General features: G+C 42.1%; 1 protein-coding gene across 2 annotated transcripts in view; it reads right to left on the reverse strand.

Annotated features, from left to right (window-relative positions):
* Window positions 1–27,727, reverse strand: part of otop2 (otopetrin 2) — a 41,717-nt gene that overhangs the window by 8,184 nt on the left and 5,806 nt on the right. For both annotated transcript variants that reach the window (XM_051918964.1, XM_028819461.2), the window contains exons 2-5: window positions 23,330–23,725; window positions 9,107–9,243; window positions 5,497–5,555; window positions 1,296–1,450 (exon numbers count right to left, since the gene is read on the reverse strand). In XM_051918964.1, coding sequence (XP_051774924.1) covers window positions 1,296–1,450; window positions 5,497–5,555; window positions 9,107–9,243; window positions 23,330–23,711 — 733 coding nt within the window. In that variant the 5' untranslated portion in view covers window positions 23,712–23,725. The remainder of the gene's footprint in view (window positions 1–1,295; window positions 1,451–5,496; window positions 5,556–9,106; window positions 9,244–23,329; window positions 23,726–27,727) is intronic.

A 27,727-nucleotide genomic window follows, 5' to 3' on the forward strand; every position in this document is an offset into this window, starting at 1 on the left:
CCATCTCTGCAGCAATCCATCAATCAGGCCTGTATGGTAGAGTGGCCAGACGGAAGCCACTCCTTAGTAAAAGGCACATGGCAGCCCACCTGGAGTTTGCCAAAAGGCACCTGAAGGACTCTCAGACCATGAGAAAGAAAATTCTCTGGTCTGATGAGACAAAGATTGAACTCTTTGGTGTGAATGCCAGGCGTCACGTTTGGAGGAAACCTGGCACCGCTCATCACCAGGCCAATACCATCCCTACAGTGAAGCATGGTGGTGGCAGCATCGTGCAGTGGGGATGTTTTTCAGTGGCAGGGACTGGGAGACTAGTCAGGATAAAGGGAAAGATGACTGCAGCAATGTACAGAGACATGCTGGATGAAAACCTGCTCCACAGCGCTCTTGACCTCAGACTGGGGCGACGGTTCATCTTTCAGCAGGACAACGACCCTAAGCACACAGCCAAGATATCAAAGGAGTGGCTTCAGGACAACTCTGTGAATGTCCTTGAGTGGCCCAGCCAGAGCCCAGACTTGAATCTGATTGAACATCTCTGGAGAGATCTTAAAATGGCTGTGCACCGACGCTTCCCATCCAACCTGATGGAGCTTGAGAGGTGCTGCAAAGAGGAATGGGCGAAACTGGCCAAGGATAGGTGTGCCAAGCTTGTGGCATCATATTCAACAAGACTTGAGGCTGGAATTGCTGCCAAAGGTGCATCGACAAAGTATTGAGCAAAGGCTGTGAATACTTATGGGATTTGTCAGTTTTTTTATTTTTAATAAATTTGCAAAAACCTCAAGTAAACTTTTTTCACGTTGTCATTATGGGGTGTTGTGTGTAGAATTCTGAGGGAAAAAATGAATTTAATCCATTTTGGAATAAGGCTGCAAGATAACAAAATGTGGAAAAAGTGATGCGCTGTGAATACTTTCTGGATGCACTGTACTGTATATCATTTCAAACTCCATCACCTTTTACACATTTTGTTATATTGCAGCCTTACGCTAAAATCATTTACATTCATTTTAACTTCATTTTCTCCCTCATCAAGTAGCACTCAATACCCCAGAATGAAAAGCAAAATCATGATATTACAGAATTTTGCAAATGTATTAACCATTAAAGGCTAAAATATCCCATTGGCACAAGTATGCAGACCGGGTTGAGCTAACAGTTTTTCTCCATCCCCACCCTCTGTTTCTTCCTCCTCTTCTATAATGGCTGACCATACAGGAGTCCTTACCCTGGTTCCCCTTTCTTGTGCCCCCTGTTCACAACTTCCCTCGACCCTCGCCCAGTCTACCCACCTCTCGAAGCAAAGGAGGCAGATCTATGCTGAGTGACATTCAAAGTCAAATACGGGTTCAAATGTTTCTGTGCCACAGTCTGGTGAAGAGACTCATCTGTGACCGCAGCCATCCACAAGATGAGGTTGGTGGCGAGAGTCAGCATCAGTCCCAACCTGGAACAGAAGAATGAGGATTGTGAGCCGCCCTCCAGTCAAGGCCAGGGCTTAAAGTGGGCTTCAACCCCAAATCAACCTGTATGTTCGCACGTTCAAATAGGACCCCCCTAAACCCTCCAATCTGCTGTAGTCTCTGTATGTCATTATACTTCAGAACCTCCAAGAGGAACCCCACTGCTCTCCTTTATTGTTTCTGTAGATCCTTGTGCTTATTAAACCTCCAAGGAGGACTGCCAGCACCACTCTTCACTGCAACTTAATTTCAGCCCTCCAATGGTCCTTCCCATTCCCCCAACAGTCATCTGCCAAAACAACTGGGAAAGACTAAAAACACCAGAACGGCCGAGTCCTGCTCAGTAGATATCTAATCTCTATGTGTCTGTGCCTGTTCTGTTATAGTCCTTGTATTTTGTGGGCGGATCCCTAAGAGGCGGAGCCACATGTCCATGTCTGTCAAAGGACCGCCCACAAGCCTATATAGGCTGAGGAAACCAGCAGTCCCCTGCAGTTCATTTGAAAGTGCTGGTGTTGAGGAGTTCACTGGGGTTTCTTGCTTTTTCCTTTTTTGATGACTGATTTTCTGTATTCTGTGACTTTTTGATCCGTTTTTTTCTATCATTCTGTTGGATTTCGTATTGGGACTGTGTTTGCACCGTGGTCTGTATGTGGATCCCAATGCCCCAGTGCAGTGATGGGGACACTGTGCTGTAAATACGGCGGCGTCCTTCAGATGAGATGTAAAATCGAAATCCCGACTCTTGGTGGTCATTAAAGATTCCTCGGCAGCTTTCGTAAAGAGCAGGGTGTATCCCAATGCCCTGGCTACAGTTAGGTCCATAAATATTTGGACAGAGACCACTTTTTTTCTAATTTTGGTTCTGTACAATACCTCAATGAATTTTAAATGAAACAACTCAGATGCTGTTGAAGTGCAGACTTTCAGCTTCAATTCAGTGGGGTGAACAAAACGATTGCATAAAAATGTGAGGCAACTAAAGCATTTTTTGAACACAATCCCTTCATTTCAGGGGCTCAAAAGTAATTGGACAATTGACTCTTTGGCTATTTCATGGGCAGGTGTGGTCAAGTCCGTCGTTATGTCCTTATCAATGAAGAAGATAAAAGGCCTGGAGTTGATTTGAGGTGTGGTACTTGCATGTGGAAGATTTTGCTGTGAACAGACAACATGCGGTCAAAGGAGCTCTCCATGCAGGTGACAGAAGCCATCCTTAAGCTGCGAAAACAGAAAAAACCCATCGGAGAAATTGCTACAATATTACGAGTGGCAAAATCTACAGTTTGATACATCCTGAGAAAGAAAGCAAGCACTGGTGAACTCAGCAACGCAAAAAGACATGGACGTCCACGGAAGACAACAGGGTGGATGATCACAGAATCATTTCCATGGTGAAGAGAAACCCCTTCACAACAGCCAACCAAGTGAACGACACTCTCCAGGGGGTAGGCGTATCGATATCCAAGTCTACCATAAAGAGAAGACTGCATGAAAGTAAATACAGAGGGTGCGCTGCAAGGTGCAAGCCACTCATAAGCCTCAAGAATAGAAAGGCTAGATTGGACTTTGCTAAAGAACATCTAAAAAAGCCAGCACAGTTCTGGAAAAACATTCTTTGGACAGATGAAACCAAGATCAACCTCTACCTGAATGATGGCAAGAAAAAAGTATGGAGAAGGCGTGGAACAGCTCATTATCCAAAGCACACCACATCATCTGTAAAACATGGTGGAGGCAGTGTGATGGCTTGGGCATGCATGGCTGCCAGTGGCACTGGGACACTAGTGTTTATTGATGATGTGGCACAGGACAGAAGCAGCCGAATGAATTCTGAGGTGTTCAGAGACATACTGTCTGCTCAAATCCAGCTAAATACAGCAGTCGAATTGATTGGGCGGCGTTTCATGACACAGATGGACAATGACCCAAAACATACAGCCAAAGAAACCCAGGAGTTTATTAAAGCAAAGAAGTGGAAAATTCTTGAATGGCCAAGTCAGTCACCTGATCTTAACCCAACTGAGCAGGCATTTCACTTGTTGAAGACTAAACTTCAGACAGTAAGGCCCACAAACAAACAGCAACTGAAAGCCGCTGCAGTAAAGGCCTGGCAGAGCATTAAAAAGGAGGAAACCCAACATCTGGTGACGTCCAGGAGTTCAAGACTTCAGGCTGTCATTGCCAGCAAAGGGTTTTCAACCAAGTATTAGAAATGAACATTTGATTTCCAGTTATTTAATTTGTCCAATTACTTCTGAATCCCTGAAATGAAGGGATTGTGTTCAAAAAATGCTTTAGTTGCCTCACATTTTTATGCAATCGTTTTGTTCTCCCCACTGAATTAAAGCTGAAAGTCTGCACTTCAACTGCATCGGAGTTGTTTCATTTAAAATTCATTGTGGTAATGTACAAAACCAAAATGAGAAAAAAGTGGTCTCTGTCCAAATATTTATGGACCTAACTGTATATTGCCCTCCATGGGCTGGTCATTCTGGCCCCCTAATCATCCGCTCTCTTTAATTGGCTATCTCTCTCACCACTTAAGAGCTCATGTGTGGTGAGCGTACTGCTGTCGCATCATCCAGGTGGGTCTTACACATTGGTCGTGGTTGAAGTGATTCCTCTCTGTCTACACACTTTAAGTGGTGAAAAAAAGTACTAAATAAATGTAATTAATCAGTGTCCATGATATAAGATGGTAATTCTGAGAATGTAAGGTGGGCATCACGTAAAAGAGCATAATAATAAAATTCTGGGGCAGATGAACTCATTCTGGTGTGTTATGGTATAGCATTTAGTGCCAAGGGTTGCCGAGGGTTTAGTGCTGAGGCCTTAAGAATCCCATGCACAGTCTGTGTGGAACTGTCAATGTGTCAGCATGGTCAGGTCAGGTTGGGGAGCATGCATTGTTAGAGTGCATTGCCGCACCCACCCCACAATGAAACAACTCGGAATCCCAGTTGGCAACCCCCCCAAGGCAGACACGCGGTCCACTGCCACCCTCCGGAAATGACCATCTGTCTGCTACAGCCAGGTGTTACATGGACAACCCTCTCACTTGGTCCAGACTCTCGGGTCCTCAACAATGGGGGTCCTACGAGCTGGATCACCCTTGGGGAATAGCGCCACATGGCTGTAGTGCCGTAACTGACGCTCCCTCACAATGTAGGTGATGTGCCTCATTCAGGACTCCATGAGCAACACAAAGTCAGACCAGCGGTACCCAAGGATTCTCCGAAGAGACACAGAACTGAAGGAGTCCAGTCTTCATCTCAGGTCACTGGAGAGCATCCATATCACACAACTACATAGAAAGACAGGAAGCACCAGGACTCTAAAGACTTGGACCTTCTTCCTTTTGCAAAAATAATGGGAGCGCCATACACCCCTTTCCAGTGACCTCATGACCCCCAAAGCTCTCCCAAACCATCTACTGACTTCATAGGAAGAGTCACCAGAGACATGAATGTCACTGCTGAGGTAGGTAAACCTCTCGACGAGGTCGACACTCTCTCAGCAAACAGACACACTTCTGATAGCTGAGCCCAAGAGGTCATTAAAGGCCTGGATCTGTCAGTAGGGGTCATCTTAATTTTCCTTTCTACCTCCTGTTTAGTGAACTGGCAATTCTGAACTGGCTGTGTGGATGAGTGAGTTCTACCCAGTGCAGGTTACTGACTTGTATCCAGTGTTGCTGGGGCCGAAATTACATAAAGAAAGCTTGGCAATGTTACGTCATCGACTTATTCTCAAAATACAGAGAAACGCTTGAACTTCTATGATAAATGGTCTTGTAATATGGAATTAAACTACCAATAAATGATCATTAAAATAACATTTTAAACAAGTATATGAAATATTGAAAAGTTCTGAGAGGCTCATACAGACAACCTGGTCAAATAAAGAGCTATCAAGCTAGCAGCACTGGTCTGTTGTGCGTGTGAGGACCTCACTGTCCTCTGTACACGTGACGCTAAACCTGAGCTTGGTCTGGCATTCACTCTTGAACGGGGGCCGCCACTCTTACCTTGTCAGCCCACGGTGTATCTGCACACAGTCCTTGGCGTGAACCCAGAGGAAGTAGGTCTGGAAAACAAGGAGAGCAAAACATTAGGATAACGTGAGCCACAATGGGGGTCTGTAGGCTTCACCTCAAAGGTTCATGGACCACCAGGCTTCAACTGCACTGTAGTTTAATCAGAAAGTCTTCACTTTGGCCATGCTTTATATATATCTATATACAAGCACAGCATATATATATACAGTCATATGAAAAAGTTTGGGAACCCCTCTCATCCTGCATAATAATTTACTCTCCTTTCAACCAAAAAGATAACAGTGGTCTGTCTTTCATTTCCTAGGAACATCTGAGTACTGGGGTGTTTTCCGGACAAAGATTTTTAGTGAAGCAGAATTTAGTTGTATGAAATTAAATGAAATGTGTAAAAAAATGTGGGTCCCCTTGTGATTTTGCTGATTTGAATGCCTGCCACTGCTCAATGCTGATTACTTGTAACACCAAATTGGTTGGATGAGCTCATTACGCCTTGAACTTCATAGACAGGTGTGTCCCATCATGAGATATAAAGGTATTTAAGGTGGTCAATTACAAGTTGTGCTTCTTTCCCTTTGACTCTCTTCTGAAGAGTGACAGCATGGGATCCTCAAAGCAACTCTCCAAAGATCTGAAAACAAAGATTGTTGAGTCTCCTGGTTTAGAGGAAGGCTACAAAAAGCTCTCTGAGAGGTTTAAACTGTCAGTTTCAACTGTGAGGAATGGAATCAGGAAATGGAAGGCCACAGGCACAGTTGCTGTTAAACCCAGCAGGACTGGCAGGCCAAGAAAACTACAGGAGCGGCATATGCGCAGGATTTTGAGAATGGTGACAGACAACCACAGATCACCTCCAAAGACCTGCAAGAACATCTTACTGCAGATGGTGTATCTGTACATCGTTCTACAATTCAGCGCAATTTGTACAAAGAACATCTGTATGGCAGGGTGATGAGAAAGAAGCCTTTTCTGCACTTACGTCACAAACAGAGTTGCTTGTTGTATGCCAATGCTCATTTAGACAAGCCAGATTCATTCTGGAACAAAGAGCTTTGGACTGATGAGACTAAAATGGAGTTATTTGGTCAGAACAAAAAGAAGAAGAACACCACATTCCAAGAAAAACACCTGCTACCTACTGTCAAATTTGGTGGAGTTTCCATCCTGCTGTGGGGCTGTGTGGATAGTTCAGGGACTGAGGCCCTTGTTAAAGTCGAGGGTCGCATGAATTCAACTCAATATCAACAAATTTTTCAGGATAATGTTCAAGCATCAGTCACAAAGTTGAATTTACGCAGGGGTTGGAAATTCCAACAAGACAATGAGCCAAAACACAGTTGGAAATCTACAAAGGCATTCAGGCAGAGGGAGAAGTACAATGTTCTGGAATGGCCGTCACAGACCCCTACTTGAATATCATCGACAATCTATGGGATGATTTGAAGCAGGCTGTCCATGCTCAACTGCCATCAAATTGAACTGAACTGGAGAAATTTTGTATGAAGAATGGTCAGAAATACCTCCATCCAGAATCTAGACACTCATCAAAGGCTATAGGAGGACAGCGTCTAGAGGCTGATATATTTATAAAAGGAGGCTCAACTAAGTATTGATGTCATATCTCTGTTGGGATCCCAAATGTATGCACTTGTCTAATTTTGTTGTGATGCATATTGCATATTTTCTGTTAATCCAATAAACTTAATGTCACTGCTGAAATACTACTGTGACCATAAGGCATGTCATCTAATAAAAAGGAAGTTGATACTTTCAGAGCTCAGCCAATGAGAAACAAAAATCAAAAGAATTAAGAGGGGTTGCCAAACTTTTTCATATGACTGTTGTGGTCTATGGCCGGCTTGTAATCCTGGCCAATACCACTAGGCTGCCAGGTGGAGCTCTCCCTGCAGCATGGAGGTGCCCTGAATACCAGCAGGTAATCCTGAACAATGGACTTTTCCTTTACAGCCCTGCTGGATACCACAGGGGCCAACAGAGGACGCTGCAGGGAGATCCAGAGAGTCGTATGTGCCCTATAACCCGGAAGTACGTCGTAGGCAAAGCGACAAGGGAAATGACGTACTTCCGGGATGAAGAAGAGAACTTTTTATCTGACCCAGAGGTGAAAGAAACTCACATGGACTGACGGATTGTAAACACTTATGGGTCAGGGACTATAAAAGGACGATGGGAGATCCCAGACGTTGAGCTGAGCTGGGTGGGAAGTCGGCAACGCATCTGAGAGAGTGGAGGATTATTGATTATTGTGTATTGTTTATTGGAGTATAGTGGAGTGGAGGGTGCTTTGTGCACATTTATTATTAATAATAAAGTCATTTTGGACTTTTATCTGGTGTCTGACGTGTGGTCTGAGGGTTCAAGGGGTTGACAGCGCCCTTATCTATCACACTGTATATATAAATGAGGTGGTCCACAGTCTGGGACAGGTTTTCTTTAAGGCCCTTTCTGTGTTTGACTCCATTCACCCTTCCCTTCCTGTCCTTATACCTCCATATCATGAGGCTGCTGCCACCACCACAATTAACCAGAGTGATGGTATTATGGCAGGTGATGAGCAGTGCCGGTCTTCACCAGACGTAGAGCTTGACATTCTGCTCAAAGAGTTCAATTTGTGTCTCATCAGACTGAAGAATCTTGTTCCTCATGCCATCCAAGTTCTTCCAACGCTGTCATATGTCTGTTACTAGCCACTCTACCAGTACACCGTGATGGCCGTCCTTCTGACAGGCTCTCCCATCTCAGCAGAGGACGTCCAAAGTTCTCAGAAGATGAGTTTCTGGTCACCTCCCTAAACAAGGCCCTTCCTGTCCAGTCCAGAAGGCCTAATCCGTGAAGAATCCTGGTGGTCCCAAACATCTTCCATTTCACGACTGCTGGGGCCACTGTGCTCCTGGAAGCTTTTACATTAAAGAGTCTTCTTCTGTTGGTCAGTTTCAAAAAAATGCCAAATTAAATCCACTTTGATTCATTTTTGTATAACAATAAATCGGAAAAAGTCCAAGGGGTTAAGAATTTGTTATAGGCAGTGTAAGTCAAGTACATTCAGAGAAAGGGTTCCTTTTAAATTGACAGGATCTTAAAATAGAACATGCATGGTCAAGGATGGCGCTATATGGGTGCGGGGCATGAGTGATGATCTGAGGTGCTATATTACAAAAATGAAGGAGGGTTGAGGGTCTTTGGGCAAGCTGTGATCAAGCAAAAGCTATCTATATGAAGGCGCCACCATGGCAGACTCTGTAGGCCCCCCTTCAGTGGTCTTTGTCTACATGTGCCCATCAGAAGCAAGACACACTTAAATATATCTGACAATAATGACCAGGATTCTCATTTCAAGAACAACCAAATGAAAGGTGGCACGGTGGCACAGCCTCCTGAGTTCAGTCCCGGTCCGGTCACCATCTGTGAGTTTGCATGTTCTCCCCATGTCCCTTCTGGGTCTCCTCTTATATGTTAAAGATAGGTATATTAGGTGACTAAGCTGGCCAGTGTGGTGATCTGGCACGCCAGTCCAGAGGTCTCTGAAAATGAATGAATGAATGAAAAGAATCAGAAGTTCTACCTGCACAAGTAAGAAAATGCTCTGTATCACTGGGAAGATCAGCTTCACTGGAGATTCACAAGGAACGACCCCCGAGTAGTAGCCAATTTTAAAGATGTCCATGATGAAACTGCAAAGGCCAAACAGAACCAGGCCACCTGGAAGAAACGGGGATAAGAAAAGCAAGGAGTCAGTAGGTGCAGAACTTGGCCGGGGAGGCCCCTCAGATCACAGACGGAGAGAGGCGTTGACTTTGTGGTGTGTTCCATTTGATCAGATGCCCTTGAACAGCGTCTCTCAACCTTTAAGTATTTGCGACCCGAGTTTTCATAACAGTTTTAATCGCACCCCCCCTAATGTTTTTTTGAAACCCTAATAAAATTTATTCCTATATTTTTTGCTGCCGATACACTGCTACAAGTTAAACATTTTCCTACAAATAGAGAAATTATGCCACATATGGCAACATTCGTGCCCCCTTTTTTGTTACTTCACAGTCTGAGAACCGCTGCCCTTGAATAAGCTGGTGAGCTTCGCCAAAGCAGTGTGGCACTCTGAAGTGTGCTCGCCCACTGCTGGGGAGACAACAGGGGATCAGGTGGATGAACCCCTAAAAAGGACACCGTCAGTGTGTAGAAGGAGAGAGCAGAACATCACCAGGATACAAAGCATCTGAAGGTCACTGATTCAGTGCTAGAGGGATTGTTGTGATTTTTCTGTAACATTCAAGTTAACCATTGTGAAAATGTGGCTGCAGATGATATGAAAATCAGGTGGGGGTGAGGCCTGGTGGACACGTGTCACAATACGCTCCTCATGGGCTGTAGTGGCAGCTGGGGTTTACTCAGCCACTCCAGGAATCTGAGATGAATTAAACTTTGTTGGTTCGTTTTTTATTGTCATCCTTTCCTGAGTTGGCTTCTGCCTGGCGCACAGCCCCTCTGGTACGGGCACTGAACTGAAACCTTGAACTGTGCCAGGTGGGTTAGTCTCTGTTACCATACTCTCTGTCATGTTATGTTACGCTGCTTCTGGTTCCTTCCTTATACCCCATGGGCCTGCAACCCTAAGCCAGGCTAAGCGTGTTAGACATTCTGAGGCTGTCGCAGTATGTGATGGAATATTGTGTTGTGTGATTTTGTGTCCCATCATGTCACGGCACATTGTGATGATTTATGTTATGCTGTCATATCATGTCATACCACGTCAAGTTGTGTCCTTCCATGATCTGTTATATATAACGTTTTATTACAGTAAGTGGTCTTATGTTATGTTCTGTCAATCCGTGTTCCACCATGTCACAATAGATAGACAGATAGATAGATAGATTTTTATTTTAGTGTAGTAGGAAGGATAGCTAGATAGATTTTAATTTTAGCGTAGTAGGCAGGTTAGATAGATAGATCGATAGATAGATATTTTAGTGTAGTAGGAAGGATAAGACAGATAGATAGATTTTAATTTTAGCGTAGTAGGCAGGATAGATAGATAGACAGATAGATTTTAATTTTAGCTTAGTAGGCAGGATAGATAGATAGATAGATAGATAGATAGATAGATAGATAGATAGATAGATAGATAGATAGATAGATAGATAGATAGATATTTTAGTGTAGTAGGAAGGATAAGATAGATTTTAATTTTAGCGTAGTAGGCAGGATAGATAGATATTTTAATGTAGTAGGAAGGACAAGACAGACAGATAGATAGATAGATTTTTATTTTAGTGTAGTAGGAAGGATAGATAGATAGATAGATTTTAATTTTAGCGTAGTAGGCAGGATAGATAGATAGATAGATAGATAGATAGATAGATAGATAGATAGATAGATAGATAGATAGATAGATAGATAGATAGATAGATAGATAGATAGATTTTAATTTTAGCATAGTAGGCAGGATAGATAGATAGACAGATAGATTTTAATTTTAGCTTAGTAGGCAGGATAGATAGGTATTTTAGTGTAGTAGGAAGGATAAGATAGATTTTAATTTTAGCGTAGTAGGCAGGATAGATAGATAGACAGATAGATTTTAATTTTAGCTTAGTAGGCAGGATAGATAGATAGATAGATAGATAGATAGATAGATAGATAGATAGATAGATAGATAGATAGATAGATAGATAGATAGATAGATAGATAGATAGATATTTTAGTGTAGTAGGAAGGATAAGATAGATTTTAATTTTAGCGTAGTAGGCAGGATAGATAGATATTTTAATGTAGTAGGAAGGACAAGACAGACAGATAGATAGATAGATTTTTATTTTAGTGTAGTAGGAAGGATAGATAGATAGATAGATTTTAATTTTAGCGTAGTAGGCAGGATAGATAGATAGATAGATAGATAGATAGATAGATAGATAGATAGATAGATAGATAGATAGATAGATAGATAGATAGATAGATAGATAGATAGATAGATTTTAATTTTAGCATAGTAGGCAGGATAGATAGATAGACAGATAGATTTTAATTTTAGCTTAGTAGGCAGGATAGATAGGTATTTTAGTGTAGTAGGAAGGATAAGATAGATTTTAATTTTAGCGTAGTAGGCAGGATAGATAGATAGACAGATAGATTTTAATTTTAGCTTAGTAGGCAGGATAGATAGATAGATAGATAGATATTTTAGTGTAGTAGGAAGGATAAGATAGATTTTAATTTTAGCGTAGTAGGCAGGATAGATAGATATTTTAATGTAGTAGGAAGGATAAGACAGATAGATAGATAGATAGATAGATTTTAATTTTAGCATAGTAGGCAGGATAGATAGATAGACAGATAGATTTTAATTTTAGCTTAGTAGGCAGGATAGATAGGTATTTTAGTGTAGTAGGAAGGATAAGATAGATAGATTTTAATTTTAGCGTAGTAGGCAGGATAGATAGATAGATATTTTAATGTAGTAGGAAGGATAAGACAGACAGATAGATTTTAATTTTAGCGTAGTAGGCAGGATAGATAGATAGATAGATATTTTAGTGTAGTAGGAAGGATAAGACAGACAGACAGATAGATAGATAGATAGATAGATAGATAGATAGATAGATAGATAGATAGATAGATAGATAGATAGATAGATAGATAGATAGATAGATAGATAGATAGATAGATAGATACTTTATTAATCCCAAGGGGAAATTCACAATATGTTATGTTATTTAATGGTACATTATGTTATGTCATGTGGTGTCACGGCATGTCTTTTCATGTTATGTTATGTCATGTGTTGTGTCCTGTCATGTCAAGATGGGTCATGTCATGTTACCTTATGTTATGTTATGTTGTTTAATTTAATGTCATATCATGTCATATTGTGTAATATTTTAACAATGTATGTCATGTTATGTTATGTCATGTTGTGTTGTGTTATGTTATGTTATATACCGTTGTGCTTTGTTAAGTCCTGTTGTTTCATAGCATATTGTGCACTTTTATGTCATGTCATGTTGTGTTATGTTATGTCATTTTGTGTCATATTATAACATTGCATGTTGTGTTATGTTATGTTAGGTTATGCTGTGCTACATTGTGTTATGTGATAACACGTCATGTTATGCCATGCTATGTTATGATATGTTATACTGTGTTATGTTGTGTTGTATTGTGTTATGTTATGAGTTGGGTCATGTAATGTATGCTGTGTTTTGTTAAGTCCTGTCATGTTATCGCATGTTGTGCTCTTTCATGTAATGTCACAAACTGTGTCATACTGTGCCATATTGTGTCATGTTATATTATGTCATTTTGTGTCATATTGTATCGTTGCATGTTGTGTTATGTGATAACGCATCATGTTATGCCATGCTGTATATGTTATGCTGTGTTATGTGGTGTTGTGTTGTATTGTGTTTTGTTATGTCATATCATGGCATGCTGTGTTATGTTATGTTATGTTAGTCTGGTCTGTGTTGTATGATATCATGCCACATCATATTGTTTCATTTAATATCACTGCATGTTTTTACATTAGGTTATGTTGTGCTGCATTGTGTTATTTTTATTTTTTGTGATCAGCGTTTTATTAAGTAAAGACAAATTGGTAGGATATATCAATAAATGGATGTGGCATACAAAGTAACCCAATCCACCCTCTCCCACCCAGCATGAGCCAAGGAAATAAAAAAAATAATAATAATAAAGGAGTTACAAGCCAAGAATTACACAATCAAGCCACAGTAGACCAGGATTCAACAACATTACTGGAAGCTCCATTAATCCACACTGCAGATGACTCCAAATGGATTAAGTTGTAGAAGGAGGACTGCCAGTTGTTGACAGCTTTCAGGTGTGTGCCAGCGGGAGGCAATTATTAGTTTGGCTACCAGGCTACCCAGACAGAGTAACTGGCATTCAGAGAGTTTGAGTGAAAGCCTAGAAAGGTCTAAAAGAAGAAAGATTTGAGGTAACAGCAGGAAAGAAAGGAAGACAGTAGGTGACATACATGTGTCCAAAAAAAGAAAAGACAGGGGGACAGTGTTAGAACACGTGGAGAAAAGTGGAAGGTAAACCAAGGGGACATAACTGAGTATTTTGTTATGTTGCGTCACGTCACGTTATGTTATATTACCTTACATTACATTACGTTACGTGGCATTCCGTTATGTTACATTCTGTACTGTTATGTTTTGTTGCATTACGTTACATGTTACTTTACGTCACGTCACATCATGTTATGTTCTGTTCTGTTCTGTTGCATTGCGTTGCGTTCCGTTGTGTTGCGTTGTCTTATGTTGCGTTATGTTCTGTTCTGTTATATGTTATGTTACGTTACATGTTGCTTTATGTCACATCATATCATGTTATGTCATGTTCTGTTGCATTGCGTTACGTTCTGTTCTGTTCTGTTATGTTACGTTATGTTACTACATATCATGTTAGGTTATATTATGTTATGTTCTGTTCTGTTGCGTTACATTGCATTCCATTGCATTGCGTTCTGTTATGTTATGTTACGTTACATTACATCATGTTGCATTGTGTTGCGTTCCGTTATGTTCCGTTATGTTCTGTTATGTTACGTTACATTGCATTACATTACGTTACATGTTACTTTACGTCACATCACATCATGTTATGTTATGTTGTTATGTTCTGTTCTGTTGCGTTACATTGCATTCCATTATGTTCCGTTGAGTTGCGTTGTTTTGCGTTCCGTTATGTTACATAACATTATGTTACATTGCGTTCCGTTCCGTTGCATTGCATTGTGTTGAGTTACATTCTGTTCTGTTACGTTACGTTACATTGCGTTACGTTACATGTTACTTTACATCACGTCACATCATGTTATGTTATATTCTGTTCTGTTTTGTTGTGCTACGTTGCGTTCCATTGCGGTGTGTTGTGTTGCGTTCCGTTATGTTACGTTGCGTTCCATTCCGTTGTATTACGTTCTGCTCTGTTATGTTACATTATGTTACGTTGCATTATGTTACATATTACTTTACGTCATGTCACATGATGTTATGTTATGTTGTTATGTTCTGTTGCGTTACATTGCGTTCCGTTATGTTACGTTATGCTATGTTGCATTGCGTTGGGTTCCATTATGTTCCATTATGTTACGTTGTGTTGCGTTGCGTTTCGTTATGTTACATTACGTTATGTTACGTTGCATTCCGTTGTGTTGCGTTGTGTTACGTTCTGTTATGTTACGTTCTGTTATGTTATGTTATGTTACGTTACATGTTACTTTACGTCACGTCACATCATGTTATGTTATGTTATGTTCTGTTGTGTCACGTTACGTTCCTTTAAGTTACGTTATGTTACGTTGCCTTGCGTTGGGTTCCATTATGTTACGTTGTGTTGCGTTGCGTTCCGTTATGTTACATTACGTTATGTTACGTTGTGTTCCGTTCTGTTGCATTGCATTACGTTGTGTTACGTTCTGTTCTGCTATGTTACATTACGTTGCGTTCCATTCCATTGCATTACGTTGTGTTACATTCTGTTTTGTTATGTTACATTATGTTATGTTGCGTTACGTTACATTACATGTTACTTTATGTCTCATCACATCATGTTATGTTATGTTGTTATGTTATGTTCTGTTCTGTTCCGTTGCGTTACGTTCTGTTATGTTACATTACAGTACGTTGCGTTATGTTACATGTTACTTTACGTCACATCACATCATGTTATGTTATATTCTGTTCTGTTTTGTTGCACTACGTTGCATTCCATTGAGTTGTGTTGCATTGTGTTGTGTTCCGTTACATTATGTTATGTTGCGTTCCGTTGTGTTGCGTTGTGTTACGTTCTGTTATGTTACGTTATGTTACATTGTGTTACGTTACATGTTACTTTACATCACGTTACATCATGTTATGTTATGTTCTGTTGTGTCACGTTACGTTCCTTTAAGTTACGTTATGTTCCGTTGCCTTGTGTTGGGTTCCATTATGTTCCATTATGTTACATTATGTTACGTTGTGTTACGTTCTGTTCTGTTATGTTACATTACGTTACGTTGCGTTACGTTACATTACGTTACTTTATGTCACATCACATCATGTTGTTATGTTGTTATGTTTTGTTATGTTATGTTCCGTTTTGTTGCGTTACGTTACGTTACGTTTTGTTCTGTTCTGTTATGTTACGTTGCATTACATTGCGTTATGTTACATGTTACTTTATGTCATGTCACATCATGTTATGTTATGTTACGTTACGTTACTTTATGTTATGTTATGTTATGTTATGTTATGTTATGTTATGTTATGTTATGCTATTCTAAAAACAAGACATGTGCCTAAATGCTGACACAGCGCAATGCCCACACCTGGCATACCTGCCACTTTTACATTGTAAAAGACTTTTCTAGAAAAAAAAGCTCAGCTCAGATTGCGACATGAAAGCCTCCGATAATGGAAATGCTGGCTCTGCTGCCAACCTTTGTATTGACAGGGCACCACACCCTCCTGCTGCCCTCTTTTTTTCTGCTTAAAGATTCTCATTTCGGAACGGTTGCATTTTGGCATCCTGCTAAAATCAGCAGCCCATGGCCCATGTGCTCTGAAGAAGCCCACATATACTTAACTGCCTGCAGAGGCCAAGAAGGAAACGTTTGAAAATGAGTCATTAAAGTGACATCATTTAAAGACCCCAGGCTATGGTGGCGAGGAACAATGGGCACATCTTAAATATCAGGATGTAGGCAGTTTATTCCTACAGAATCTCTCCGGATTTTTTCCTGTACTTGACACGGATTAATTCACGCTCTTTCTTGGTGTCACAGGCGCCGTTTCCTTCTTCGATTAGTGACTTCATGTGTTACCTTTTCATGGGATGCGGTGAGTAAGTGTGTGGTCTTCATTAAGATGTCGAAATGAAGCCTTCTTGTGCAACACTTTGTGCATTGTTTTCCAAAACAAATATTACTGAGGGTTAAAATGTTGAAATCGTTCAACTGCACTGAGTATGGCGCTTGTTGTGGTGTGAGATGTGGAAGGTAAAAGAGCAGGAAAAATAAGGACAGTAAGCAAATCTGATATAACAGTAATAAAATAAGGAAAGTGACAGATGATATACACAGTGGAGAAAGGTTGACACAATGGTTGGCACTGCTGCTGCATGGGTCTGGTAATCTGGGTACAACTCCTGTCCCTGTCACCCGTTTACATGCATGCTTTGTCTGTTGGGTGCCATACAGGAGTATCCAGTGTGAGTATGTCCCGTGACAGACCCCCCTTTCTCATTTCTAATTAGTTCTGGCCTAATTATTATTGCGCTCCGGCACTGCTGGCACCCCATAGTAGTAAAATGCCATCTCAGAGGGTGAGGGATTTCACAAGTCAGGGATAGAAAAACGTGCTACTGCCACCTAGTGGACTTACTGTCAAATCTTGCAAAGAGTGCTTTCTCATTTTGCTGGAGCAGTTGCTTGGTTAATTGCAAGGTGGGGGGGGGGGGGGCGCCACTAAGCCCCAAACCACTGACACAAGTGATGCCCAACGCAATTTCAGATTCAAATAAAGGATTTTATTCTAAAGATACGGCTTCTTCATCAGAACACTACCAAAAATACACAAGACACAATAATTCTCCTTCCACCTCCAAGAGCATGTTGCCCACCTCATCTAAGTGGATCTCTTTTAAAAGTGACCAGGGAACTTCTTCTAGTCTCCTGTCCAAGTCGTCTGGAGTCATGTGAAAACCAGGGCAGTGAAAACCAAATGGTGGTCCCCAAAGACCCCGACAGGGCTGCATTTCCTCACTCCAAAATCCCATGCCATGTCCTAATCGGGTTCAGCCCTGAGGGTCACTGCCACCTATCATATGGAGGAATGAACCGCTGCCAGTAAGCCTGATCACCCAGTCCATCCATTAGGGCCGGCCAGGATGTCTGTCCTTCCTCCATGGCACATACAGCTGCTCCATGTCATATCTAAGAATCCATCTATCCATTATCCAACCCACTATATCCTAACTACAGAGTCACGGGGGTCTGCTGGAGCCATTCCCAGCCAACACAGGGTGCAAGGCAGGAAACAAACCCCGGGCAGGGTGCCAGCACACACACACAAGCAAGCACATCCTAGAGACAATTTAGGATCGCCAATGCACCTAACCTGCATGTCTTTGGACTGTGGAAGGAAAACCATGCAGACACGGGGAGAACATGCAAACTCCACACAGGGAGGACCCGGGAAACGAACCCGAGTCTCCTAACTGCGAGGCAGCAGTGCTACCCACTGCGCCACCGTGCCACCATATCTAAGAATGAGAGTCTTAAAGCATCACAGTAAAATAAATGGTGGCACAGTGCTTTGCTGTATCGAATCATGACCCGGTGCAAGTTCTTCTCTTGGTCAGTGGAAAGTTTAATTTAGGTGGCCGTGTGATTGGTCCTTTTCGTTCTGATTTGCATTGTGGGAATAAAAAAAGTGCACGGCAGCCGGACGTATTGGGTTTAGTGGAAGAGCTACAGGAAGACCCTCCTGTTAGGATAGGAGGGGGATGTCGCACTTGACAACTGCACTTGCTGACCTTGTCGTCAGATTACATGACTAGGATTTCGCCGGGGATAATAATAATAATAATAATACATTTTATTTATATAGCGCCTTTCCCATTCTCAAGGCACTTACAGAATATAATAAAGAATGGCAGCGTATACAGTATATAGCATTGTACAAACCAGATAAATAAATAAAGAAGATTAAGACAGTGAATTCTGAAAAAAAAAAAAAAAAAAAAAAGAAACAGACAACATAATTGATGGTCTCGCACACACACATACAGGTTACATGAACATCTTGACAGAGAAGTAAACTGAGAGAAGGGTAATAAAGTCAAGTAGAGCTAAAAGCCTTCCTGAACAAATGAGTTTTTAGTTGTTTTTTAAAAGAATTCATGGAGTCGGCTGACCTGATTAATTTCGGTAGGTCATTCCAGAGTCTGGGCGCTATACAGCTGAAGGCCCTGCTGTCACCCATGGAGTGTAGATTAGTGTGGGGCTCAACAAGATTACCAGAATCAGAGGACCTTAGTGGGCGGGCAGGCACATAGTGATGGAGAAGGTCACTGATGTAGTTTGGTGCGAGGTTATTTAAGGCTTTGTAGATTATTAGTAGGATTTTATATTCGATTCTGTAAGACACAGGGAGCCAGTGAAGACGGAGCAGGATGGGTGTGATGTGCTCGCTGCTGCTGGTCCGTGTCAGGACTCTTGCAGCTGAGTTTTGAATAAGCTGGAGCTGTGATATAAGATTAGAAGGGGCACCTGCCAGTAGGGAATTACAATAATCGATGCGGGATGTGATAAAAGCATGGACAAGTTTCTCAGCATTAGAGAAGGAGAAGAAGGAGCGAACACAGGATATGTTACGGAGGTGAAAGTAAGAAAGTTTCTTAATGTGATTTATGTGGGCAGAATAAGTGAGGGAGGAATCAAAAATGACACCAAGATTTTTTACAGTAGAGGCAGGTCTGATGAGATCACCGCCAAGATGGACTGGGAAGGAGCTCATTTTATTAAGTTGCATTTTAGTCCCAATTTGCAGGAGTTCAGTTTTATTGCAATTTAACTTTAAAGAGTTCTGCTCCATCCAGGTTTTAATTTCACTAAGGCAGGTTGTGAGCTGAGAAAGCTCTGATGAAGTTCCACTTTTAACATTGAAATAGAGTTGAGTATCATCTGCATAAAAATGATAACCCAGTCCATAGCTACGGATAATATGGCCAAGGGGAAGCATGTAAATACAGATGAGAAGAGGGCTGAGGACAGAGCTCTGAGGGACTCCTTGTGTGACTGGCGCTGAGCTGGATCTGCTGTTGCCAAGACTAACAAACTCTAGCCTATCAGTCAGATAGGACTTGAACCACTGGAGGGCAGTGCCAGAGATACCCAGCATGTTCTCCATTCTGGACAGTAGGATGTCATGTCTGACCTGAGTGTCAAATGCTGCACTGAGGTCTAACAGAATTAATATGCTGGTTTGTCCAGAGTCTGCTGCCATAAGCAAATCATTGGTTACCCTTAGCAGAGCAGTTTCACAGCTGTGCCGCGCCCTGACACCAGAATGAAAGGGTTCCATCAAATTATTAGAGGTTAGGTAATTGGTGAGTGACAATTTTCCAGTACAGTTTCACATTTAGAAAGTATCGTGACTGCCCGACAGAGCCAGTGCCAGATTCGTTGAGATCAGAAGCAATCTCAGCCCTCTTAGTGAGACCTCAAATACGAGACATCGGACTTCTGCAGATTTCTGCTTGCAAGGGCCAAATCACTCAAATCTCTGAATCCTCATCTCTTTATTCAATGCTTTGTACATTTGGGTGAGCGCTCATTGGTTGTCAGCCCTCTCATTCACACAGAGCCCACCAATAGGACTTCAGACAAAGTCAGACTGGTCTGATGGAGTCGCTGGGGATGTCAGACTACACGACTGCTGCTCATGGGACTGCACTCGACCCTCTAGGGTGACATAAGTGAGGTGTGTGACTGCAAACCGCCCGACAAAGTCTTGAATTACTAAGGCTGCAGGGCAATCACTCCAAGTCAAAGGCATCAATTTGGAAAATCCATGCTTTTCACATGGACAACTCTAAGTAACATGTTCTACAGTGGGCAATCCTCATAATTTGTTCATTTTCGGAACCCCATGACAATACAAAAAATATACTGTATTCAAAGCCTCTAAAATGACCACTTACAGTGCATCCGGAAAGTATTCACAGCACATCACTTTTTCCACATTTTGTTATGTTACAGCCTTATTCCAAAATGGATTAAATTCATTTTTTTCCTCAGAATTCTACACACAACACCCCATAATGACAACGTGAAAAAAGTTTACTTGAGGTTTTTGCAAATTTATTAAAAATAAAAAAATTGAGAAAGCACATGTACATAAGTATTCACAGCCTTTGCCATGAAGCTCAAAATTGATCTCAGGTGCCTCCTGTTTCCCCTGATCATCCTTGAGATGTTTCTGCAGCTTCATTGGAGTCCACCTGTGGTAAATTCAGTTGATTGGACATGATTTGGAAAGGCACACACCTGTCTATAGAAGGTCCCACAGTTGACAGTTCATGTCAGAGCACAAACCAAGCATGAAGTCAAAGGAATTGTCTGTAGACCTCCGAGACAGGATTGTCTCAAGGCACAAATCTGGGGAAGGTTACAGAAAAATTTCTGCTGCTTTGAAGGTCCCAATGAGCACAGTGGCCTCCATCATCCGTAAGTGGAAGAAGTTTGAAACCACCAGGACTCTTCCTAGAGCTGGCCGGCCATCTAAACTGAGCGATCGGGGGAGAAGGGCCGTAGTCAGGGAGGTGACCAAGAATCCGATGGTCACTCTGTCAGAGCTCCAGAGGTCCTCTGTGGAGAGAGGAGAACCTTCCAGAAGGACAACCACATCTGCAGCAATCCACCAATCAGGCCTGTATGGTAGAGTGGCCAGACGGAAGCCACTCCTTAGTAAAAGGCACATGGCAGCCCGCCTGGAGTTTGCCAAAAGGCACCTGAAGGACTCTCAGACCATGAGAAAGAAAATTCTCTGATCTGATGAGACAAAGATTGAATTCTTTGGTGTGAATGCCAGACGTCACATTTGGAGGAAACCAGGCACCGCTCATCACCAGGCCAATACCATCCCTACAGTGAAGCATGGTGGTGGCAGCATCTTGCTGTGCGGATGTTTTTCAGCGGCAGTGACTGGGAGACTAGTCAGGATAAAGGGAAAGATGACTGCAGCAATGTACAGAGACATCCTGGATGAAAACCTGCTCCAGAGCACTCTTGACCTCAGACTGGGGCGACGGTTCATCTTTCAGCAGGACAACGACCCTAAGCACACAGCCAAGATATCAAAGGAGTGGCTTCAGGACAACTCTGTGAATGTCCTTGAGTGGCCCAGCCAGAGCCCAGACTTGAATCTGATTGAACATCTCTGGAGAGATCTTAAAATGGCTGTGCACCGACGCTTCCCATCCAACCTGATGGAGCTTGAGAGGTGCTGCAAAGAGGAATGGGCGAAACTGGCCAAGGATAGGTGTGCCAAGCTTGTGGCATCATATTCAACAAGACTTGAGGCTGGAATTGCTGCCAAAGGTGCATCGACCAAATATATTGAGCAAAGGCTGTGAATACTTATGTACATGGGATTTCTCAGTTTTTTTATTTTTAATAAATTTGCAAAAACCTCAAGTAAACTTTTTTCACGCTGTCATTATGGGGTGTTGTGTGTAGAATTCTGAGGGAAAAAATGAATTTAATCCATTTTGGAATAAGGCTGTAACATAACAAAATGTGAAAAAAGTGATGCGCTGTAAATACTTTCTGGACGCACTGTATATTATCTATTACAATAATCAGAAAAATGTTGGTTCGATTTCTATGTTCTGTTTCTTTCATTTGGGAAATTCACCAGTTATAGATTCCCGGGCAATGCCGGGTACTCCTGCTAGTTCTTTATATGCATTTGTATCCCTGATTGCTCAGCAGGAGTGACCCAACCCTGGAACACCACCGGGCGGCCAACTCCTGACCTTCATGCCTCCTATCCACATGATCTCCACCCTCAACTCCGCCAACCTTGAATCTCTTGACTTTTTTTTCCTCTTTCCTGATCTCCCTGGCTATCCTGCTTAGGCTCCTTTTATACCCCTGGTGGGCACAGGAGCTCCCCCTGAGGACCCGAAGAACGTCAATGGGGAACGGCTGAGCTGACAGAACGAGCAGTCAGTTGGAATCCCCCATTGAACATCTACATTCAGCTGCTGCCCTGTCGGTGACTTTTCCAGTAAAAACCTGAACCCTGCCACAAACCTCCCCAAAGACACCTCACCACACTGACCACCAGCGTGTCACTTCACCTGGTGGTACAAAAGAAATTTGACTACTTGTATGGATGAGGGGGTCCACCAAATAAGAAAGGAGACAATCAGATGTACAACAAAAGTCGGAGAGGACAGGAGAGTAGGGTGGGACGGTTTTGGACGAGGAATGAAGAAGTGGCCAAAAGAGAGATGGGAATGGAAGTGCAGAAGAAGAGGAAGCGAGGGAGGGGATGAAGAGGTGATGGATGGGTAAAGTAGGAGAAGGTTTGAAGGAGAAGGGTCTGAGTGGGCAGGAGCTGTCTGGTTAAGGCTGATCATGCACAAAAATGGGAGAAGAGAGGAAGAGGAAGAAGACGTAGAGGAAGGAGGTTCTCATTTTGCGCTGGTGATTCAGGGTGCAGAGATGTTGGTTATGGAGGGGCTGCTACGGGGGTCAGGGCCGTCTTAACAGCATTGCTGGCAAAGTAGTGCATTGGGGCCTCTGTTTTGATAGCAAAAGAGAAACCTACGTGGGCATCAGAAACATTGTGGGCCCCCCATGCACCTGGGGTCCCCTTGTGGCTGAACGTTGTGATGGTCCTGACAGGGATGGTCTCAAAGGTAACGCCATGAAAGTAAGAATTAGATTTGCTATCAGAGTGGGACTTTCATTTCGTTTTGAATTGGAAAGTTCTCGCCTTAGAGAGTAGATCAGGAAAGCATGACTTTGATCTGGGCAATGGCCGCTATGAATTTTTGACAATTCATTTAAAATATTCCTATTATAAAGGTTTTCCAGAACAATCCATTTCTTGAGCCCACTCCCCTACCTGACTGCCAGCTAAACATCTCACCACTAACTGAAGTTTTCCCCTTGCCACTCTGGAAGTCAACCAAATCATTTGGCCCGTTGGACCAAACCAAACCCCGACTTGACCCCAGCCGATCTGAGCAGAAGGCAGGGTCTCACCTCGCAGCCAGATGGGCCCAGCGTGGCTGTCTTTATACCACACGGCGTTCCTCCTCTTGGCCGTGTAGCACACGTAAAAAAGCATCCAGGCGATGGTGAGGATGAGCAGCACGGTCAGGCAGAGGTGCCCATCATTCTCAGATATGGCGACCTCGTTGAAGGCTCCCCCACTGATCAGCGCGCTCCCGATCAGCAGAATGTTTATGGCCAGCAGCCCTGAGAGCATACGCCACCTGTTGCGCCCCTTCTCCTGGCCCGAGTGCGGCTTTTCGTGGGTGAGAGAGGGCGCCTCAGCCTGGCAGTGGTCTTCTCCAGCTTGGATGTCGTCCTCTGAGGCACTTGCCATCTGATGAAAGTCTGATGCGTTCACTTCAGATTCCATGATTCAGTGGTGATCTAGGAAGTAAAAAGATCGACAGGTCAATCTGATATTCACTTGAGGCTCCATCCATCCATCCATTTTCCAACCCGCTGAATCCGAACACAGGGTCACGGGGGTCTGCTGGAGCCAATCCCAGCCAACACAGGGCACAAGGCAGGAACCAATCCCGGGCAGGGTGCCAACCCACCGCAGACTTGAGGCTCTGTCTGCATTTATAGAAGCTATTGCTGCAGCTTCATTTGGCCGTTTGTTGAGTTTTGCTGAGGTGCGCAAAGCATGTCATTAGTGCAAAATGAGGGGTTTTCTATACTTCCTTAATTATTTTTGTCATAAAACAATCACTCTTTATGTTTATCTTAATGTATTGACATAACCCATCCATTTTGTAACTATTTTTTCAACATAGATCTGTTGTGAGCTGGTGCCTGTGTCAAGAGCAAACAGCACAAATTCAACAACTACACCTGGATGTGACACTAGTTCAAGGTCAGCTTAAATAAAAGACAAAATAAAATAATCTCCTCCTTAATAAAAATGATAAGCGTCCGTGTGTTTGTTCAGTTGCTATGCCTCTGTCATTCCAACAAATGGCGCATCACAAACATTAACAATGTTCTTATGAACACCATACGAAAAGGCATGAAACAGATGGCACTGCGTTTGTCATTCCAACAGATGGCCCCTCACAAACATTAACCCTGCTTTTACAAATCCCTTACCACATGGCATATAACAGAGTCATTTGCATTGCATTTGTCTTTCCAACAGATGGCACATCACAAGCATTAAAAATGACTTTAAGAATCCCATACAAAATGGCATGAAACAGAGACACATGCATTGCATTTGTCATTCCACCAGATGGAACAACACAAACTTTAACACTATTTTTACAAATCCCAAACCGAGGTATTTGCATTGCATTTGGCATTTCAACATATGGCACATCACCAGCATTAACAATGCTTTTACCAACTCCATACAAAATGGCATCTGCATTGCATTTGTCATTTCAACAGGTGGTACATTAAAAACATTAACATTGCCTCCACAACTCCAAAAGTAAATTCCATACATCAGAGACATTCGCATTGCATTTGTCATTCCAACAGATGGCCCATCACAAACATTAACCCAGCTTTTACAAATCCCATACCAAATGGCATATAACTGAGACATTTACATTGCATTTAGCATTTCAACATATGGCACATCACCAGCATTAACAATGCTTTTACCAACTCCATACGAAATGGCATCTGCATTGCATTTGTCATTTCAACAGGTGGTACATTACAAACATTAACACTGCCTTCACCACTCCAAAAGCAAATGGCATACAACAGAGACATTTGCATTGCATTAGTCATTCCAACAGATGGCCCATCACAAACATTAACCCAGCTTTTACAAATCCCATACCAAATGGCATATAACTGAGACATTTACATTGCATTTAGCATTTCAACATATGGCACATCACAAGCATTAACAATGCTTTTACGGACCCCATACAAAATGTCATGAAACAGACACATATCCATTGCATTTGTCATTCCAACAGATGGAACAACACAAACATTGACACAGTTTTCACAAATCCCATACCAAATCGCATATAACAGAAACATTTGCATTGCATTTGTCATTCCAACAGATGGCGCATCACAAACATTTGTAGTAATGTATTTTATTTCTATCTGATGGAATGACAAATGCAAATCATTTCATTACTACGTGCAGTATAACATATATTCCAGTAGATGGTGCACTGTAAACGTTAACCTGTCATAGATGGGTAGCACAGCTAGTTTCATAATAATTTAATAATTTTTATTTAATTATGCATTATTGTTTCACAATTTAATGACTGCCTTACAAATTTATACAATATATACAAGGATAAATCAGTAAGTATTCAAATTCTGTTTGGTTTGGCTGTACAGCTTTCCCCATGCAAATGTGGTTCTAGTAGTAAACATGGCCACTCCGCTCTCAGTTTGCACCAGAGGTGAGCAGCAACCGTTGTTCTGCTTGTTATGGTCTGAAAAATAGAATACATTGAAGGCTTTCTGCACAATATGGAGATGGTGTTCTACCACCGTGGAGTGTTTACTAATAGACTAAGAAGTTCAAAAGCATGAAGAAAGAGCAGCACACCCATGCATGTCCACTATCAACGACAACAATGAGAAATTCCATGCCATGATTCAGACAAACAAATAAAGATTTCAAATGGTAGTAAACCTTCAGTCCAAAAAAAAGCGGACTTTATTGCTAGAAATGTTTGTGATGCGCCATCTGTTGGAATGAAAAATGCAGAGTGTTTTATTAATACATGCATTAGAAAATGCATTCCAATAGATGGTGCACTGCTGACGTTAACACTGAAGTCTATGTAGATTATTTGGTTTTCTACCCATCTTTTACGGGTAGCGCAGCTACACTTTTCCCTGAACTAGAGAAGCAAAAACAGCAAAACCCATCATATGCTCATGGAGAACAAACAGCCTCCACAAAGAAATCATAAATCCCAGCAACAATGGAAGGAAGGTTCAGTTAGCCCTGACTGCAAACCCCAATAAGTGACTGTATAAAACAAGCAGCATACAGCTTTCTTGGCATGATATTTTTAGGGGTGGTGGGGGGCGTAGGGGGGCTTAGCTCGGTTAAACGACCCCCTAAAGCCGGGGCGGGGTTCAGGGATGACAGTACTGCTGTAACATTTAAATTGGTACAATTAAGCAAAATTATTAGATACGGTTTTTAATTAAAAGGTGTCCTATTTCAGTTACATCAGTATTGTTATCTTTGAGTTTGTAATTCTTATTAGTTGATAAATATTCAAATCGAGTTAAATAAATTTCTTACTAAATGTAAGCCCTTGCTAAACCCAACCCTCGTTATTTACCGTCTTGCTTTCTTTATCGCAAATGAGAAAACTGAAACCTCGTAAGTGAAACCCACTCTAGACGGATTATTACATTTACGGTCAATAAACCAGAAATTGCTTTAAAAATGACGATTAACTGAGAAAGGCGCTTGAAATATGCGGCATGTGTGCGCCGGGGGGACTGCTCGCTTTGTATCATTTGCCGAATGCAAGAAATAAACATTCTCTTTAATTTGCCATTCGTTACGCAAGAGGATGCACGGGGAACGGCGACCACCTTAATACCTCTTCATGAAATGGACTGCCACTCAGATGTGCTTTCATGCTCCAAAGGGCAAGCTGAAGTACAGGGAAAGTATTGTAATCGTCCAAAAATTCGACCTCGAGATTTTCATGAATCTCGATGTTTTAGACCTCCCTGAGCTCGAAAATACCATTTTTGGAATTACGTCTGCGTGTGTGTGGGCGTGTATGTGGGCGTGTGGGCGTGTGTGTTTGTGTGTAAACACGAGAACTTGCGTACGCTTTCTCTAAGGTCAACCAAATTTTGCATACAAATATCAGGTACAAAACGTAGATGTCTGTCAACTTTTGAGCTATTTCCGCTAACCGGAAGTGGTATTTTTTTATTCCTGCAGCTGCGGAGTCCAGTTTACTCAAGTTTACTTTTATAGTAATTGTTCGAAATATTATTAATTTGATTTGATTTGTTATGCATGGTTCTTTAATGTACATAATATAAAAATATAATCATTGTCTTGCGGTTTACTCCTCAAATAGCCATCTCCATATCTGAGTATACGAGAAAGTCCAGGAGAGACCACTCCCGATTTTTATTTAAAATGACATCTAATTGCATTATCCATCCATCCATCTTCTTAACCTGCGTGTAGGGTTGCCGAGAAACCGGAGTCCACTTCAGCAATCATGAAGCATCATGCAGGAACAACATCTGGACCGTAGTGATTTTTGGTATTTTTTGATTTTATGCTCACATTCAAATTAGTTGTAAGCATAGCCGAAGATTTCAGTACTTTGTATGATTGGAGTGGCAAACGATTTGGGGCTTCCTGACGACCTGGCATCTCTTACGTTAAGTCTGTAAGGAAGATGAGCCGCAGGG

The sequence above is a fragment of the Erpetoichthys calabaricus genome, chromosome 14 (assembly GCF_900747795.2).
Source record: "Erpetoichthys calabaricus chromosome 14, fErpCal1.3, whole genome shotgun sequence".
NCBI classification, from domain to species: Eukaryota; Metazoa; Chordata; class Cladistia; order Polypteriformes; family Polypteridae; genus Erpetoichthys; species Erpetoichthys calabaricus.